Source organism: Stegastes partitus, unplaced genomic scaffold, assembly GCF_000690725.1.
Source record: "Stegastes partitus isolate 25-593 unplaced genomic scaffold, Stegastes_partitus-1.0.2 Scaffold2112, whole genome shotgun sequence".
In the NCBI taxonomy this organism is placed as follows: Eukaryota; Metazoa; Chordata; class Actinopteri; family Pomacentridae; genus Stegastes; species Stegastes partitus.
In genome coordinates, this window is record NW_007579843.1 from 21307 (window position 1) to 39033 (window position 17727).

Consider the following 17727-nt stretch of genomic DNA (forward strand, 5'->3'; position numbering starts at 1 on the left):
AAATGAGAGAACACTGAAAACACACACTTTGCTGCTCTGCAACTTTTTAGTTCAGACAATCTTAACTGTTCGTACAAACTGTTGTTGTATGTTATGTTACAACAATATGACCGAAAGAGACAAAATGACCACAAAGTGACACAATATGACCACAAAGACACACAAAATGGCCACAAAAGAGATGCAAAACTAGCTTAATAGTTTTGACAATCAGTTTGTGAAAGTCAAAATTTACAGCTAAAATTCTTGTTATTCTTATTGGAGAACACAAAACTTCATCACACTCTCCTTGTAATGTCACTTAGCGACTGGAAAATCTTTGTTTGGGTGAACGGTTTATCAAAAAATATTTATTTTCATTCCCAGAGGCTGCAGCTTGTCACTACTTGAGGGAAGCTTTCACAAGAGAACAAGAGAAAAAGTATTTCAAGGTTTATCATACAGTTTTTGGAAGGGGGTTGTCAGATGTTCAGGCTTCTATGGTAAGTCACAGAAATAAATATTGATCAGAGCACCCACAAACTAAAACCTTCTCCATCACCATCTCCAAACACAGTGCGAAGATGTCAGAAATGAGCACATCTGCCGGGTTAAAGCTGAACAAAGGTGAAGCCAGAGTTACAAATCTGCTTCATTCAGCTCAACGCCAGACTTGAATTTTGCCCGTCAGATTTGATTCAAAAAAAGTCAAGTGTTTGGTCACAGAAAATGTGAAAATAGGTGAAAATACAACCATCATAGTGAAATGTTTGGAGATAACGGTGCACATTTTCACCCAGCCTCCACAGCGCTGAATGTTGTGTTTCACATTTTGTGGTTCAAATTCAGCAGATCAACACTGATTTTCCTGCAACACACACATGAGATTCACAGAAGCTGAGATAAACTCCCACACACTGAGAGATTCATGAAAGTGAGCCAAAGTCACGGTTGATGATTTCAGGAAAACCAGCTGAGACGTTGATGAGTTATTAAGATGGACACCTCGTAATTGCTGCACAGCTTGATTTTATACGTCTATAAATATGTTGCCGCGAAACGAGTGGCTCCGTGTCCACTCAGGCGCTTCACAGCCGTAAATGAGGCTCAAAAAGGACATTAAGCTGCATCAGAAAAGTGTCAGCGGCTTCTGGACAAGTTCATGTGGCAGCACTGAAACATGTTACTCCGTTTCATGTCAGTGGTTTGGTCATCATGAGTTAATGATGTTCCTTTATGAGGGGAATGTGCAGCTTTCCTGACCACGTTCTCATCCTGCAGCTGAAAGATTTTTGTCTTTTTCAGTTTTAACACTTGTTTTGTTTGATCAAGTATAAAGACACAGAAGTTTGATCAGTGGAATAAGTAGTTGTGGCTTAACGTTTTATTATTATCACAAGACTGGCAGCTCAATGCAAAGACTGACTGAACAGGCCTGTTAGGAACAGGCTGCTAAGACTTCCTGTTGAAAGTGAATCAAAGGGCTGCAAAGGGATGAAACAACAACAAAGAAATCGAATCTCAGAGACAAATGATGACCAAAAAGAGATGCACAATGGCCAGAAAAAGGCAGTAAACAGGTTTCAAATGATCACAAAGAGACACAGAAAGCTACAAAGACACTTAAAGTAACCTTGAAGAGACTGGAAACAGCAATGAGATGCAGAATGACTGCGTTGTCAAAAGAACCACAAAAGACACAAAAAGGCCACTGAAAGATGCAAAATGACAATAAAGAGACCAAAATGAACAAAAAAGAGAAACAAAATGACAACAGAAATGTTGCAAAATTACCACAAAGAGTCCCAAAATTATGACAAACACTTGAAATGACAACAAAAAAGACACAAAATGTCCATAAAGAGACTCAAATTGACCACAATAAGACACAATATGACCAAAGGAAACACAAAAGGACCACAAAGACTTGAAACAATCACAACGAGATGCAAAAGGACCATAAACAGGCACAACACAACCAAAATAAAACTCAGTATGACAATTTTTAACACAAAAAAATACTTGAAATCATCAAAAAGAGACACAAAGTTATTGCAAAGACTCAAAAGGACCACAAAGAGTAACAAAATTGTCACAAACACTTGAAATGACCACGAAAAGACACAAAATGTCCATAAAGACACTCAAAAAGACCACAGTAAGGCACAATATGACCAAAGGAAACACAAAAGGACCACAAAGACTTGAAATGATCACAAAGAGATGCAGAAGGACCATTAACAGGCACAACACAACCAAAATAAGACTTAATATGACCAAAAGAGACACAAAATGATCACAATAAAAAACTAAATACACTGCATGCAGTATACAGAACCCACACTGACCAGTGTTGTTGAAGGATGTTTCCAGATGTGTTTATGTCTATTTAAATGTAATACATGTATGTTTTCATAATCATACGTGGTTATTCATATAACAATGTGCTGTTCTTATTATAGATATGTATTTCTATATGTGCATGTGTTAAGTTTATAAATTGTTTCTGCAGTCAGACAAGAGGCCAAGATAACATCTGTACTGTGTTTTATTCTCATGTACTCTGATTCAGAGTATATGACCGACTGAAAGCTTCATACCAGAACGTGGTGTACAAGTTTCTGCCAAATCACTTGAAGCCTGTTTCCAGAAGATCACCTTCATAGTCCTCCTCAGTCTTTCCAAAAGTGGAATAACTGTTTGCTTGAGTGTTCAGGAGAGACATAAACAGGATTCTCATGGTGTTACTAATGATGGAAAAGCCCGAACTACCCACTGGATAATCACAGCAGTCAATCTGTGTCAGAAGCGGTGGACTCGTTCTAAGTGGTGAATGAAGACAGCAGGGAAGAGAGTTTCAACAGCATAAAAACTTATGCATGCACTAAGAAGTCTGTTTTCACTTTCAGTTTCTCTCTGCAGAGACAAGGCTCAGCTCTTTGGTGTAACAAATGATCTATTTCTTGGAACCTCTTCTGCTCATGATTTCTTTTCGAGGGAGAGTTCAACCTCACAGTCTGATCTCGGGGGTGGTGATCCTTCTCCAGACGGACAGAAACCACTAATAAGAAGTAAGGTAAGTCCTTTTGGCTTTTCAGTCCGTGTGGGGAACTGATCAGCTATTCTCCCTGATGATACTGGTTACATACAAGCTGTGATATTTCTGGCTTTGCTGTTTCTCTGGCCATGTCTGTGTTAGTTAGTAACACTTGTTAGTTGTTAATAACTGGTTTGAGACAGGCTCAAAGAGGCTACACAAAAGCATGCTAATAACTTGAATGTATACCTGAAGTGTGTATTATCTTGGAAGATAGTGTTGGATTGGGATGAGGTGTCAGCAGGTACTAAATATTTAATGACTTGGATTGAAGGCAGAAAACCTCCTGTGTTGATGAAATCTGTCACAAGAATGGAAAAGGCTTCAGTTCACTCCAGCATCTAATAATGTGGTTAAAAATGTGTTTTCAGCATAACCAGGTCCTCATTGGTCCAAAGATGGAGATGCACGGAGTGATGCTCGGCCTTGATGGAGCTGGAAAAACCACCATCCTGCTGAAGCTGAAACAAGATGAGTTCATGCTGCTGTTCCAGACCATTGGTTACAATCTGGAGACGGGTGAACATAATGACTTAGAGTTCACTTTCTTTGACCTGGGAAGTAGACAAGAGCTCTGACCTCTCTGGAAACATTATTGTCCCAACACTCAAGCAGTGGTGTTTGTGATGGACAGCAGCCACAGGGACCGAATCATGGAGACCCACTGCGAGCTGGACAGACTGCTGACAGCGAAGGAACTGCAAGATGTCGTGTTGCTCGTCTTTGCAAACAAGCAGGACGTTCACAGTGCTGCGTCTGTGGAGGAGGTGACGGAGCTGCTGCAACTACACAAACTGTGCAGTGGGAGGTGCTGGCACATTCAGGGCTGTGATGCCCGCAGCGGGAAGGGCCTCCATGAGGGGCTGGACTGGCTCTCCAGGGAGCTGAGGGCCGCCCATTTCTAGGATGTTGACTAAATGGAGGGAATTATGCAGTGGAAAGCATTGTTTGCATGTATGTCTTTCCAGATGCATGTGTACAAGGTGTGTCAGAAAAGTTCCAGGACTGGTGTCACAAAAGATTTATTTCAAACCCAAACTACAAGTTTTCCCCTTCAGACGATCAACCAGCACGTCTACAACGAGATCCTGCGGCGTTTGCTTCGTTCGAGAAGAGGCGAGAGTTGTGACAGGACAAGTGGTGGCTGCTTAAAAACGTATGTGTGCACTAAAAATTCTGTTTTCTGAAAAGGTTTTATTTTTAGCAGCTCTTATGCTGATGGATTTTCTAGCAGAACCATACTGCACATTTTACCCTAATGGTGTGAATGAATCTCTGACAGTCTGGTGATACTGATACAAACGAGCCAACAGCTCAGAGGGAAGTATTAAACCCTCTTACTTTGCAATCTGATCGCACAGCGGCATGGACACAAGAGCCATGCATGGTCATTTCAAATGTGCAGCAAAAAAGCTGGCTGAACTGAGATATGTAGTTTGTTCTTTGCAAATCAACCACAGTGACCATAAATACTCCAAACAGTCACTTCCACACGAGACTTGGAAAACTACTATGAAGAGACACAAAATGGGGGGGCAGAAAATGACCACAAAGAAATGCAAAAGACCAGAAACAAACATAAAATGAACGGAAAGGGATACAAAACAACCAGAAAGCAACACAAAATGAACACAAAGTGACACAAAATGGCCACAAAGAGACATTAAAGGCCTTAAAGACACTCAAAATGACTGCAAGGAGACACGAAACAACTACAAAGAGAAAAAAAAAATGGCTGCAAAGAGTGTCACGGTGAAAAAGATGCAAAAGAACCACTCGAAAATGCGAAACGACTGCAAAGTTGTGAAAAGCAAGTGTTTTTTTTAAATGTGCAGCAGAATAAGCTGGCTGAACTGAGACATGTAGTCTGTTCATTAGGATCATATGTGGACCTTGTTGTGTTCATCCTCTCAGGCTGATGACACAGTTCGAACTGGTTTCCATAGTTTCTCCTGCCAAAAAAAGACAATAATAGGCTATTAGAGTTAACTGGAGTCTTGGTCCATATTGTATGTGGGTGAGAGCCTGTGGGCAGAGATTTACAGTGAGTCATCGCGATGCCACCAGCGGGCCCATCAACTGACGATCACCTCTGCCTGTACAGTAGGCACAGGTGGGGATCACACAGGCAGCTCAGACCAACAATATTTATAGCATGCTTGGCACAAACGGCTCACTTGCAGACCCACACAGCTCAACAAATCTCCGCTCTCATCAAACTGCAAGCCCCAGGGGCCTGGCAAATAAAGCACGAGCCCAGCAAATCCGTTTTTAATGTGGCTTTAATGACGGCTGTAAGCTCCTCGGTGGATCGCTGCAGAAGGGTGAGCGTGGGCGTGTGGGCTGACGAGCAGCAGCAGCAGCAGCAGCAGCAGCATGATAATACAGAGCAGAGGCATTGTTTCTCTGTATTTACAGCCAACTCAGTGTAAATGTGGCCAGCTCCACAGTGTGGGGTGCGTTTATTTTCATGAATGAGAGGCAGGAAGGTGAGTTTTTGATGAATGATGGAGGGCTGTTGCCACGTTTACTCCTGTTTCATCTGCAGATATATTTCAACATGTTCTCAGGTACTGCACTGAAATGAAACACCCAGAACTATCACACTAAATGCTACTTTGAGTCAGGAAATTACATGTACAGGCACTATTACACCATCTACTGATCCTCGTCACATTATATAAAGAGAGCAGAAAAGAAACTGAAACTCCTTTGTTCTGGTCCATAACTGAGGAAATTGTATAATATTTAGTTTGCCTCAAATCTCAAGATAGGGATTTAAAAAAAAATTAAAAATTAAGTCACATATTTTAAACAATACCTAGGTTTTTGTGACTTTGAAAAACACAATCTACCATAAGTCAGAGTAGAAATTTGCAGGCTTGAAAGAAGTGGGGCCATTGATAAGTGCCAATAAAAAGTTATGAGTAAATGGCTTATTTCAAGTCCAGCCACAAATTCTCAGTTAGATTGAGGTCTGGGCTTCCCAGGTCACTTGCAGACTGCCTCAGGTCGTCCTCTAGGATCTCTGTGTACTTTGTTGCATGTATGTTACCTTGTTGCATGTATGTTACCCTCTAGCGTTAAGGATGGCCACGTCATGATGCTGCCACTACCATGCTTCACAGTGGAGATGGTGTATTCTGATGAAGTGCAGTGTTTGCCATTTGCTAAGCATAGCGACTAGTCTGGCCAAAAAGCACAATTTTGTTCTCATCAGACCAATGGACCTTCTTCCAGTGGGACGTCAGACCTCGAAATTAAGTATCTGTTTACATTATAGTTCTGCTTATTTAACAAAATGTAAAAAAAAACAAAAGAGAAAACATGGCTGTCTCCAGGTTTGCTGTGTTACTTTTCTCCAATCAATAAATCCTTATCAACAGACATGTACTTCACTGAAGAACCACAACACCAAAAATGTCGCAAAAAGTATGCTTCCTAATGCTGAACATTTAAATATTAAACTCAGCTGTAAAATGTTACTGAGAGGAACATTTGACTTCTAGTGGTGTTCACAGACAAATCTCTCAATACAGAGGCCTAACTGAGCTTTATATTCCGTCTTAATGTAACATAGAAAATGCACTGTCTTTGTCGGTCTTTTAGCTCGAAGACTCTTTGACATTCACCAGGAAGCCACAATGTTTGCAAACATTCCAGAGTTGAAACCATTTACAATAAAGCCTGATGAAAGAAATACTACATGAGACTGCGTTGACTCATTTAAATAGCTGAAGAGTAGGTCACGACTTCAACTCTCAATTGCAACGCTACCTATTTTCCTTTTGACAGAAAAAATACATAATTGCTAATGCAGTCTATCATTCTGTTTCTCTGTTATCAGACTTTGTGACAACATGAAGCCTCTTCCTGGAGTTTACCTTTATATTGAAAACCAATGATCATCCACTGCAGCGGTGATAATAATCACAATAAAATTACATGTATGTCTGTGTGGATCCTGGTGCCATTGCAATGTAGACCAATGAACCACAACAGTAAAACTTCCTGCCTAATTATGTGTGTTTTCTCCCATGTGCCATCTAAACAGCTTTGAAGTTAGGGGGTGGACCCTCAATGCCTTGTGCTTGTTTTGTCAGAACAGCCGACAGATGCATGTTCAGGATGAGATCCAGGAAATTTGGAGGCCGAGGCCACACCTTGAAGTCTATGTTCCTCAAACCATTCCTGAGCAACGTTTATTGTTTGGCGGGGAGCGTTATCCTGCTGAAAGAGGCCGCTGCAATCAAGAAATACTGCTGTCATGAAGGAATGTATGTGGTCTACAACAATGTTAATTAAAGTCTCAAAGTAATATCCACATGAATGCAGGACTCAAGGTTTCCCAGCTGAACACTGTCCAAAGAATCTCACTGCCTCTGCCATCTCTTCTCCAGATAAATGAAACACACACACACATCAGACTGTCCACATTATGTAAAAGAAAGTATGATTCATCACCTTCTTCCACTGCTGCATGGTCCACTTCTAATACTTAGAGAATTAGATTCACTTTCACTGTCAGCAGACAAAGTACAATGAAGTGCAATTATTTTTCATATCCCAGCTTGCTGGTATGTTGGGATCAGAGCACAGGGTTTAAAGGACCACCTTCAGTAGCCACTGCATGCTGGGAATAACCCGAGAAGACCTGCTGTTTTGGAGATGCTCTGACTCAGACATCACAGTTTGTCAAAGTCTCTCAGGTTCTTATTTTCCTGCTTCCAGCCCATCAGCTGTACAAGCATGACTCACTTAACCTGTCAGTGGTGTTAATGTGGCTCAGTGTATGACATTTTTTTGTGGTTTTGCCAACAGTCATTACATGTATACACTGATTATTTATAATAAAGAAAAACAACAACATTAGTCTCATCTGTCAGTTTTACTCTGTATAACGACTAAAACCCACAAAATTAAAAAAAAACAAATCTGCACAAAAAAAAGACAGTGTGATTTAAACTGTGTGTAATTTACAGTTTGTTTTACACGATAACTTACATTCCTGAAACAGTTTATCACCTGTACTCCACATACAAACGCTTTCTGATAACAAAACAGTAAATGATTAATTTACAGGTTACAGAGGACGTAACAGGCAATTTATCTGAAAACTTCCAAAACCAGCTGCTTCATCGTTATTGTGCTATGATAAAAAATAATGTTTTGTTTTCACAGACCATAAACGAAACATTTAAAACAACATTGTTGCCGTTGCCAATGTGTATTCCTGGATCCATCCTGACCTGCAAACATCAGGCAGCATGAGCTAGTTTGTCGTCCAATGTCATCGAGGGTGTGTTATCGCACTGAGAGCTTTTTGACAGCGACAAATCAGCTCCTTCACAAAGGTCACAATTTCAGCTGCAACATAGATTAAATTTAAAGAACAACCACAAATTTTAGTACAATATCTGCATATATTTAGTGAGAAAGACGTGAAGCAACACAGTGTTGTCTGTCAGAAGGTAACATAAGCTTTTGTGGAAACATGTCAGATTTCATCAGTATAACCTCCAGAATGATCAATAGCTTCATTCCACAAGCTGTCAGAATGCTGAACTGCTGATCTAGATATGCAAACACGTGTTCATTTAAATTGCCTTAAGTTATTGGATCCTGACGAAACGCTCTTTCATCTTGCCTCTACCACTGTGTACGTACAGCAAAACGGCAATAAACTTGATTTGATTTGAGTATAAGTCATAAAATTGCTGCAAACAGACAGAAAATGAGAAAAGTTGCTAAAAGATTCAAGTCACCGTTGTTTATATGGTGCATTTAAAAGAACAGGCACTGAGTCAAATTTCATTTTTTTCCCCAATAGAGCAATAAGATTAATGTTACAAAATTACCTTACAAGTTTTAATTTGAAGGTTAAGATCCTTTTAAATTTACCTGACTAATTAAAATACATATAAAAAGGTTTGGATTCAGCAATTCTTATTGTGAGTGTAAATTGATTTCATGTGTGACACTGGTGAATAAACAGCAGTCAGTGTGCAGGCAGTATTTTTGTGAATGGGACTGTTGTCTTAAAATGCAAAACGGCAAATTCAAAAATGTTGCTAAAGACAAAAATATTATGATCATACTTAGGCTTTTTTTTTAGCTGCTCTAGAGCCAATAAACCAGGCTGTGTATGTCATCAGAAGGTAGCGGGATAGACTACGATACACATGGCTGGAACAAAAAGAGTAGAAGAAGTTGGAAACAAAACCAAGTAATTACTGGCGCTTTCCTTACAGAGTTTCCAGGTGACTTCTATATCAACATTGGACTATACTTCATATTGAAATTAGCATTTTCCTCTTCTTGTGTGTTACCAAGGCTCATTTTTGCTTTTATTTTCCCTGTGAGGTGTATGGTTAGCCTGCCATGACTTCCACCAAATGGTCAAAACCATTCAAAGACAGCTGTCACATTAGAAACTTCTATTCTTTCATCCTTGATTAGAGTCATTTAATAATGAGTAGCTGCCAATCTGGTACCATTTTCTAGATAATACACACTTGTCATGTTGTTATTAGTTGTAATATGTGGTTGCGCCACTAATTGGAGACTTTCACTGTTAATTATTGAAGTAACTGGTGGAGACGGGTAGCTCCATGTTGGAGGGTACAAAGCATTGTGGGGGTTTAGCTAGTAAAGGGATCCAATGACAAATGCTATGTCCGTAAACTGTGAATCTAATGTGTTTGCACTACCCTGCTACGGCACAAATTGTGGCTAGCGAGCGACGTAATTAATAGCTCGTGAAGTGTCCGAAATGTTACTTTACTGAGGTGCTCCCTACATAGTTCACAACATAGTGGTCCCTATACAGTGAGTAGGGAGTAGGGAGTGAGTGGATGACTTCGGACACAACCAAAGTCTTCTGTGATGCTTAATGACCACCAGCCAACATGTGTTAACATAAGCCAGGATGAACTATGGAAAAAAAAAAAAGCTGATCTCAGTGACACATGTGACAGTCACGTTTGCGGATTGATGTCTGTGGCTTGAAACAGACATAGCCAAAGTGTCAGGCTAAGGTTCCTGCCGAAATCAATCAGTTAAAAATTTCCCTGAAGATCTGGATCAGAACATCTCTAGAAACAACCCAAACCATGGCTCAGTTTGAAGATTTGCCTGTCGAGGGGATGTGCTGCACCTGTTTTCTCCTTTTAGATCAAAATGAAATGTCACAAAATCAGTACTGAACATGTTCGGTGTGAAAGGACCTTAAATCTTTTTTTTCTTATTAAAGTTAAACAATTGTGAGGCAACATTTTCACGAGGTATTTAGACATATTTCATGCTATCTCTTTATGTCTAGTGCAGCTTTAAGCATCTTTGTCTTGAATTTCTGACCATTCATGATTTAAACAAAGCCACAGTCTTAAATCTTACTTCTCTTGAGGCTAGATCATTTTTGGTTAGATTTTTATGCTAGTTTTAGGTCAACAGAACATGCTTTTGCAGTTTATCAACATGATAATGTAACATTTGACCTCACATAAGAAGCACTCAACAAACAGGTTCAGAGTGAAGACAACGTGACTTAAAAGAATTCAAGACATTCACCATTTGACATGACGTCAAGGGTACATGACAATTTCCATCTGTTATCGTCTGGATGCTGTAGATCAGATACTACATCTGTCATCAGAATTATTTTACATGAGAGAAAGGAAGCGATATATTTACACACGTTAGGGCTAGTAATCTAATCATAAATTATTAATAGATGTACAAACAGAAAATAAATATTGACAGAAGTAGTTATTCAGTTTGAAACGTCTTTGGCAGTAGAAATGATTCATATGCATTCAGTGTATGAGCAGTGAAGGTTATTTAAACTTATCGTGGGAGCGGTGTCGTCATCACGAGAAACGGACGTTGCTTCAGATGAAAGGACGCCTGTTCTCTGTAAACGGGTTGAATGTTTTTCTGCACACGCCTTCAGTGGAAGGAGCTAAGATGCAGGAAAGTGATGCAAGTGGGAGAAACATGGATGTAAATATTAAAATTGGCATGTACCCACGGTGCCTTGAACTGCATGCATTTGGACTTTAAAATAACAAAATATTGAACTATGACAAATTTAATGCAAAATTATTCCTCTGTTCACATTAACTTTGTCATGGTTTGATAAATTTGTTGTTTTATGAGACAATCTTTTTTAGCATTTTAGCACAAGCACCTCTACTTGTCCAGCATTGACACTGTGACATGTTCTTTAATATCCCTGCTTAGACCTGGTTTTGATGTTAATTCCTTCACTCTTCATGTGACTTCACAGCACAGTATAGCATAGATGTTCTCTTTGGAAATCTCTCTCTGTGTAAATCTCAGTTTTAAAGCACAGATTCCAAGATTTGGAGATGTCAATTATGTTAATGAAAACATTTCACTGATGTGCATGAACAAGGGGTTTATGTGGTCAGTCACTGTGTTTCCATATAATTCTCAATTGAATTTGAAGCAAATATTTGTAATGTCACAAATAACAAAAACATTTTTAAAAAACCCACGAAAATGTGAATATGCTTGTTTGCATTAACTGTTTCAGAATGAGAAAACCACTGCGTGGTGTGTCAGAAGGTAGTGTTATAGTCTATGTTACACAAGGCTGTAATTAACAGAGCAGAACAAGTCAATGACAAGAACAACAAACAAAACTTTTACCGTCTTTGACAGAAATATAGGAATAGTTAGGAAATGTTTTAGTTGGGAAAGTTGTAATTATTCTTTCATGTCGGCTGGTATCGGACTTGTTTCATGCTGATCTGACAATTTGGCTAATGTGTAGATGGAGACTTCAAGCTTAAGTACAGCCAAACCTGAGCAAGAGATTGTCACATTATGGTGTATAGAGGTTTAAGATATAAACAACAACAAGATAAATGTGATCACATTAAATAAAGGCACAAATTTGTACATTCATATATACATGCGTCTATACACATACTGTATATACACATTATAAACACTCATGGACATGAGTCTGTTAATCAAAAATGTCATTTTTGAGGCCGGTCTGATCTTTTTTTGGGGGGGGCGTGGGTTTGCATTGCAAACATAGTGCATTAGAGGCAGGCTGTCCAGTGTTGTACTACTGAGTTCACTTCAAGCTTACTGTCCATATTTTACACTATAAATAACTTATCTCCAACGAGGTGCTCTGTTCTGTGTTGTCTTCCGGCAGAGTCTTAATGCTTCCATTTTTGGCTCCGTTGAGCAGCAGAGGGACAGTCAGCGAGGACCCGTTGGCGAGATCTTTCCCCTTCACGTCCCCAGTGTTGTCCCTCTTGTCTGGGGAAGACAGCTCCGTCGCTCCAGGCGTCGCTCCTTTCTCTGAGAACAGTGGCTGTAGGCTCTTCGCCTGGAAGCTGCCATTTCCGTTCTGTGCAATTCTGTAGACCTCAGTCATTTCTGAGACATCTTCATCGTCGTCGTCCTCTTCGTCCCTGATGGCTCGTCTCAGGCTCTCCCTGGGCATCAGCGCCCTCCTCCCCTCATCTTGTTGCTGCTGGTGCTCCATGGGTTCGTGGTTCTCCACCTTCCTTGTGGAGCGGCAGAGGGCTTTCCGGAAACCCCTCTTGAAGTTGTCTGACAGGAAACCGTAGACGATGGGGTTTGCGCAGCTGTTAGCGTAGCCAAGCACCACGACAAAGTAGTAAAGGCCTTGGTACTCTTCGGGGAGGGACACCAGCAGGTTGATGATGTTGAGGGCGTAGAAAGGCAGCCAGCAGAAGACAAACACCGCAACAACTATCACAACCATGCGCGTCACTTTCCGCTCCGACTTCCTCCGCTTGGTCGAAGTGGCGTGGACTTTTTTACCCGAGCTACGGATCTTGAAGACAATGAGCAGGTAGCACAGGCAGATGATGAGAAGAGGGCAGAAGAATCCAACAGTGGAGGTGTAAATGATGAAAGCAGCGCTCCAGATGTTTGCCGGCTGAGGCCAGGCGATGTTACAGGTGCCTCCTGGCTTCTGGATGTTTGCAAAGATGACCACCGGCAGAACAACGAGAAACGACAGTGCCCACACTGTGCCGTTCACCACTTTGGCCACCTGAGGCCGTCGCCACTTTGACGACCGAATGGGGTGGACCACGGCGAGGTAGCGGTCGATGCTCATCACTGTCAGGCAGAAGATGCTGGTGAACTGGTTGATGGAGTCGACAGCCATGACCAGGCGGCACATGAAGGAGCCAAATGGCCACGACTGGAGGGTGTTCTGAACGGCCAGGAAGGGCAGGCCGAGCATGAAGAGCTCGTCGGCGATGGCTAAGTTCAGGATGTAGATGTTTGTCACCGACTCTATCTTGGAGTAGTGCAAAACAATGTGAATCACCAGAGTGTTTCCGCCCAGGCCGATGATGCAAACAATGATGTATATGAGTGGGATGAGGATCCCTGCCACGCTGGGACCTGAGGAGACATCTGGGACGGTGGAGTTGGTGGAGTTGAACAGCGTCTCGTTCAGATCGCTGTCGTTGAACATGAACATAAACAGAGGGAGGCCGGGCGAGGGGCTGGCCAAGCTGCCGTTCTCCCACGTCTCAGCCATCATCTCCAGTCCGGGAAGCGAGACGTCACCCATGGATGTGCTCTTCCTGTCGCTTTGTCCTTCTGCTTCTCAGCTCCCACCCATCTGCTCTGTTGGGAGGAAAAAACAGTTACAAGAGTGAATGGATGACATTTTCCAGGCTTGTTTCATATTTGAGGCAGATGGAGAAAATAAAGATCTTTGTTTCCTGAAGACACGAGACAATGATGAGATTTTTCCAAACACCAGTTTGCTTGCAGTGCTTAATGCTGCTGACTTTAAAAGCATTTTCTTAACAGGAACACTGCGCGTTTGCACATTTAAACTTTAAGGTGTTTATGTTTACTATAAAAATAGCAGTCATGACAGTAATACAATAAGAAAAATAACTACAATTTATAACACAGATGAATAAAAAATTCAATAAAATGAAAAACTGCAATTTGTGCAGAAGCCTTATTTCAGTATAATTTGTTATTATTCTGTTAATTTGTAATTCTTCATCATTCCTATAATTCTATTAAGTCATAGAACTTAAGTTGTGTAAGATTTGTATTTTATGTGTAAATTCATCATTTATGTTGTTTTAAAAACTAGATTTGAGCAAGTTGGTTTTTCACAACAAAAGAAATAAAAAAAATTGGGGCAAAAGCTGAGCGACAGCTTTTGCAAAATACTGTTTCTTTTTGAAGCCTTTGTGACAAAGTAAGTTCAGCATAGCCTGGTTGTCTGGTTTAACTAAACCTAATAACCACAGTAGGTTGTTGATGACTGAACATGGACAGGTCTAAAGCTGCATATCTGTCACAACAAGAACAAACTACGATCCTAAACCAATATGAGGATCCAAATACTACACTGTGGGACTATATGATGCTCCATTTTGTAGGTTGAATTTCTTCGGGTTTTCTATGCAAATTTCAGTGTGTGAGTCCCTGCTGGTGATTGGTGGCTGCACCCAGACCATCTGTGCATGTGATATTATTATAATTTATTGGAGTAGCATCCTCTCTGTTACATTTGTGTAAATTACCTACTTTATAATAAAGGAACATCAGCTTTAGTTAAACGGTATCCTCCTGGCTGTTGTCTTTGTTACTTCCCTCGCCCCTGCTAGTAACAGTTGCTAAGGTTGTTCTTCAAAACACAAAAATAAGCAAAGCCATAACTTTCGATAATAGCGATGCATTTGCTCAGGTGCCTTTGGATGCACTCCAGTAAGAAGTGAACCACTGTCTTAACCCTGATAGCTCAAGTTCACAGTTCAGGCCACCGGTGGCCGCCGACATGTTTCCAATGAGAAACACAGAGGAACAAAAGAAAAACTCAGTAAACAGATAAACTGACAAAAAGCAGGTGGGACGGAGGTGGATCTGAGATGATGACTCACGCAGGAAACAATTAAAACCTGGCTGAAGGTGGATGTTTGCATTTCGATTGATTTGACCACAGCGGCTGTATTTGGCTCTTTTGATACAGCAGGCAAATTAAACAGAGGGTGTTCCCACACATGGATGACGCTGGTAATTGACATTTCATTAGTAACCCAGCAGCACTTTGTTTAACATGAAGTGGGAACGCACAGGGAAGGGAGAGTCGGTGGGAAGACACTGTGGAGGTGAACCTGTAAACAGATACTGACCAGCTACTGAAGGGAAACAACAGCTGCTACAGCCGCCCACACAGTCACTTCCATTTAGAAATGGAGCGGAAACACAGAAATGAGCCTTTATTCAGGCTGATATTTGTCTGTTGATCCATCAGTTTGCCACTTCGTTATAACTGAAATAGATAGATGAAATGTACATTTACATAAAGTTCTCTTACACTTTAGTTTTGTAACAGATTTCAAATAGTCTCAATTCTTTTTTCTAAATCTGAAAATGTTGGGATACGTCTCTAATATTTACATTTATGCAGATATCATCACAATGCTGCTACATAAATAGCGCTGCTGCTTACAGCCCACCACTTTAGTCCAAACTGAAGAATCTTTAGGATCCTCAAATGAATTGGTAGAAAATGTGAAATGTTGGTTTATAGCTGCAGCTGCTAAGAATAATGATATCATAATTTTGTTAATTAGCATAACGCTGTAAGTAAGAAGATATACAGTAGAACTTGTTTCTCTAAAGTCCTGTCTAACAAATTCATAGTGGAACCAAGATTCTTGTGTCACAGTTGGGGGCAATTAATTATTCAGTTCCACATCTTATTACCATATAAAGCTGAGCACTTCCCAGACCTACAGTGAATGTAATTATCTGTCAATGTAACAGTTGATGGATATTAATTCAATTCAATTCAATTCAAATAACTGTATTCATCCCCAAGGGGCAATTTAAAAGCTCACTGTGTATTTAATATAAAGACATAAAAAATAAAAAATCATAAACAATTAATACATCATATTAAATAATATTAATATAATAATATTAATTAGATAGATCATGGATATTTGCCATGTTCAATTACATGGATGTGCAAAAAAACAAAAAAAAAAAAAAACAAATATAGCCAAAGGAACCATGTGCTCATGAATACAACTGAACTTCAGCAGCGATAATGTTTAGTGTTGTCTAGCAAATGTCCAAAGAATGCAAATGTGATGGACTTCACCTGCATTTTAACATGTGAGCATGGCTAGCATGCTGATGGTGGCATTTCTCTCAAAGCATAGCCTACTTGTCTCACAGAGCTGCTCAGTAATGGACCATAATGCAGAGAACAAACTATTAATACTGGGAGATGTTGTCAGACACTTAAATTGTCTTATAGGCTTAGAGTTATGTGTGAAAAAACTCAAATGATGCTCATATCATATTAGGTTTGGGGTTATAACTACAGTTCATATGTATTTCTAAGTATACAGGAAACATAAGTATTTTTTTAAAAAAAAAACACACAAAAAAAATCTGTAAAAAATGTTTTTTAAAGTGCAAAATATTTAATTTGACCTCCCTTTGTGTTGGTCTTGAACTCCTTTGGGCAGATGGTAGGAGATTTACCCCACTAATGCTGACTTCTCCAGGTTTCACTGACATGTCAAAAGTTTCTTATTCTTTGAGCTGCTTTTTGCCATTGCAACTGGTGTTGAACATTAAATACACATATTGTAAGAGTTTAATTAAGCTTGCTGATATATAAAACCAAGCCTCAATCACATCATTCCATTAAAATGTAAAGGGTTCCACCATTTGAAAGGACATAAAATCGTAATTTAGCATCAGCAAGGCTACTCTCAAATACAAATCAGCAAATTGCTGGAAATTCAATATGTGGTATTCAAACTTTTAGCAAGAAATGAAAAAGGACTGGAGAGGGGAGGGACAAACAAGAAGTGGAAGGTCAAGAGAACAGTCAGTGTCGGATAAGTTTCTTATTTAAGAGACCAGAAGAAGTCTTGATCAAGAACTTGATCAGCATCTGGCAGTATTATAAATTGATCCTTCTACAGTCAGGAGAAGTTTCATCAGTTTAATTCATCCCAGTTTAGTTAAAAGGTCCCTGATGGTTGCATTTTTTGCTTTTTACAGAAATTGGTTACTTCAAATTATTTACTATTGAATTTTTAAATGAAAATAAAGTAAATCTGATGAAATATCCTGATTTTAAGCTAAGATGTGGTCGTTTTTCCTGATTAAACCGAATGTTACATGTTATTAGTTCATGGGCTGACGGATCTGTTTTTAAAGTTTCTTGTTATGATAAATGGTGTAATTTTGGTGATTAAAAAAAAAAAACCTGCCTTTCAAATCCACAGATGGGTTTTTGGGTTCTCAGACTAAGAAAGAGACTTTGAAATAAATATGTATGTTCATTCTAAACTTCTAAAACATCATGGTGGACTCAGACTTTTGCTGACCTACGCTATTATAGCACTGTGTAATACTAAAGACAGCTGCTCATTAGCGTCGCTCCTTTGTTGTCCAACAGTAACTAAACCTGTCACACTAGAATCTCAGAATTAATGTTTGCTTAATATATAAAACAAAAGTGAGCGGTTTATGCTAAGCTAGGCTAATCGTATTTAACGTAAGGATGTTGTCATATTCTTGTCAAACTCATTACAAGCAAGTAAACAAGTGAATTCCCCAAACTGTGTTTC

At 39.8% G+C, this 17727-nt stretch overlaps 1 protein-coding gene and 1 pseudogene across 1 annotated transcript; one reads left to right on the forward strand and one right to left on the reverse strand.

The window, feature by feature from the left end:
- Positions 1-3435: 3435 nt before the first annotated feature.
- LOC103373991 (E3 ubiquitin-protein ligase TRIM23 pseudogene) lies at positions 3436-3981 on the forward strand (annotated as a pseudogene).
- Positions 3982-12215: 8234 nt separating this feature from the next.
- LOC103373988 (somatostatin receptor 3) lies at positions 12216-13673 on the reverse strand. The gene has a single exon (XM_008303999.1). The coding sequence runs from the start codon at positions 13671-13673 to the stop codon at positions 12216-12218; it is 1458 nt and encodes a 485-aa protein (XP_008302221.1).
- Positions 13674-17727: the final 4054 nt, after the last annotated feature.

Bases quoted from the DNA above. Each gene is read 5' to 3' on its own strand.
- LOC103373988 (XM_008303999.1), bottom strand. From the start codon at position 13,673: ATGGGTGACGTCTCGCTTCCCGGACTGGAGATGATGGCTGAGACGTGG.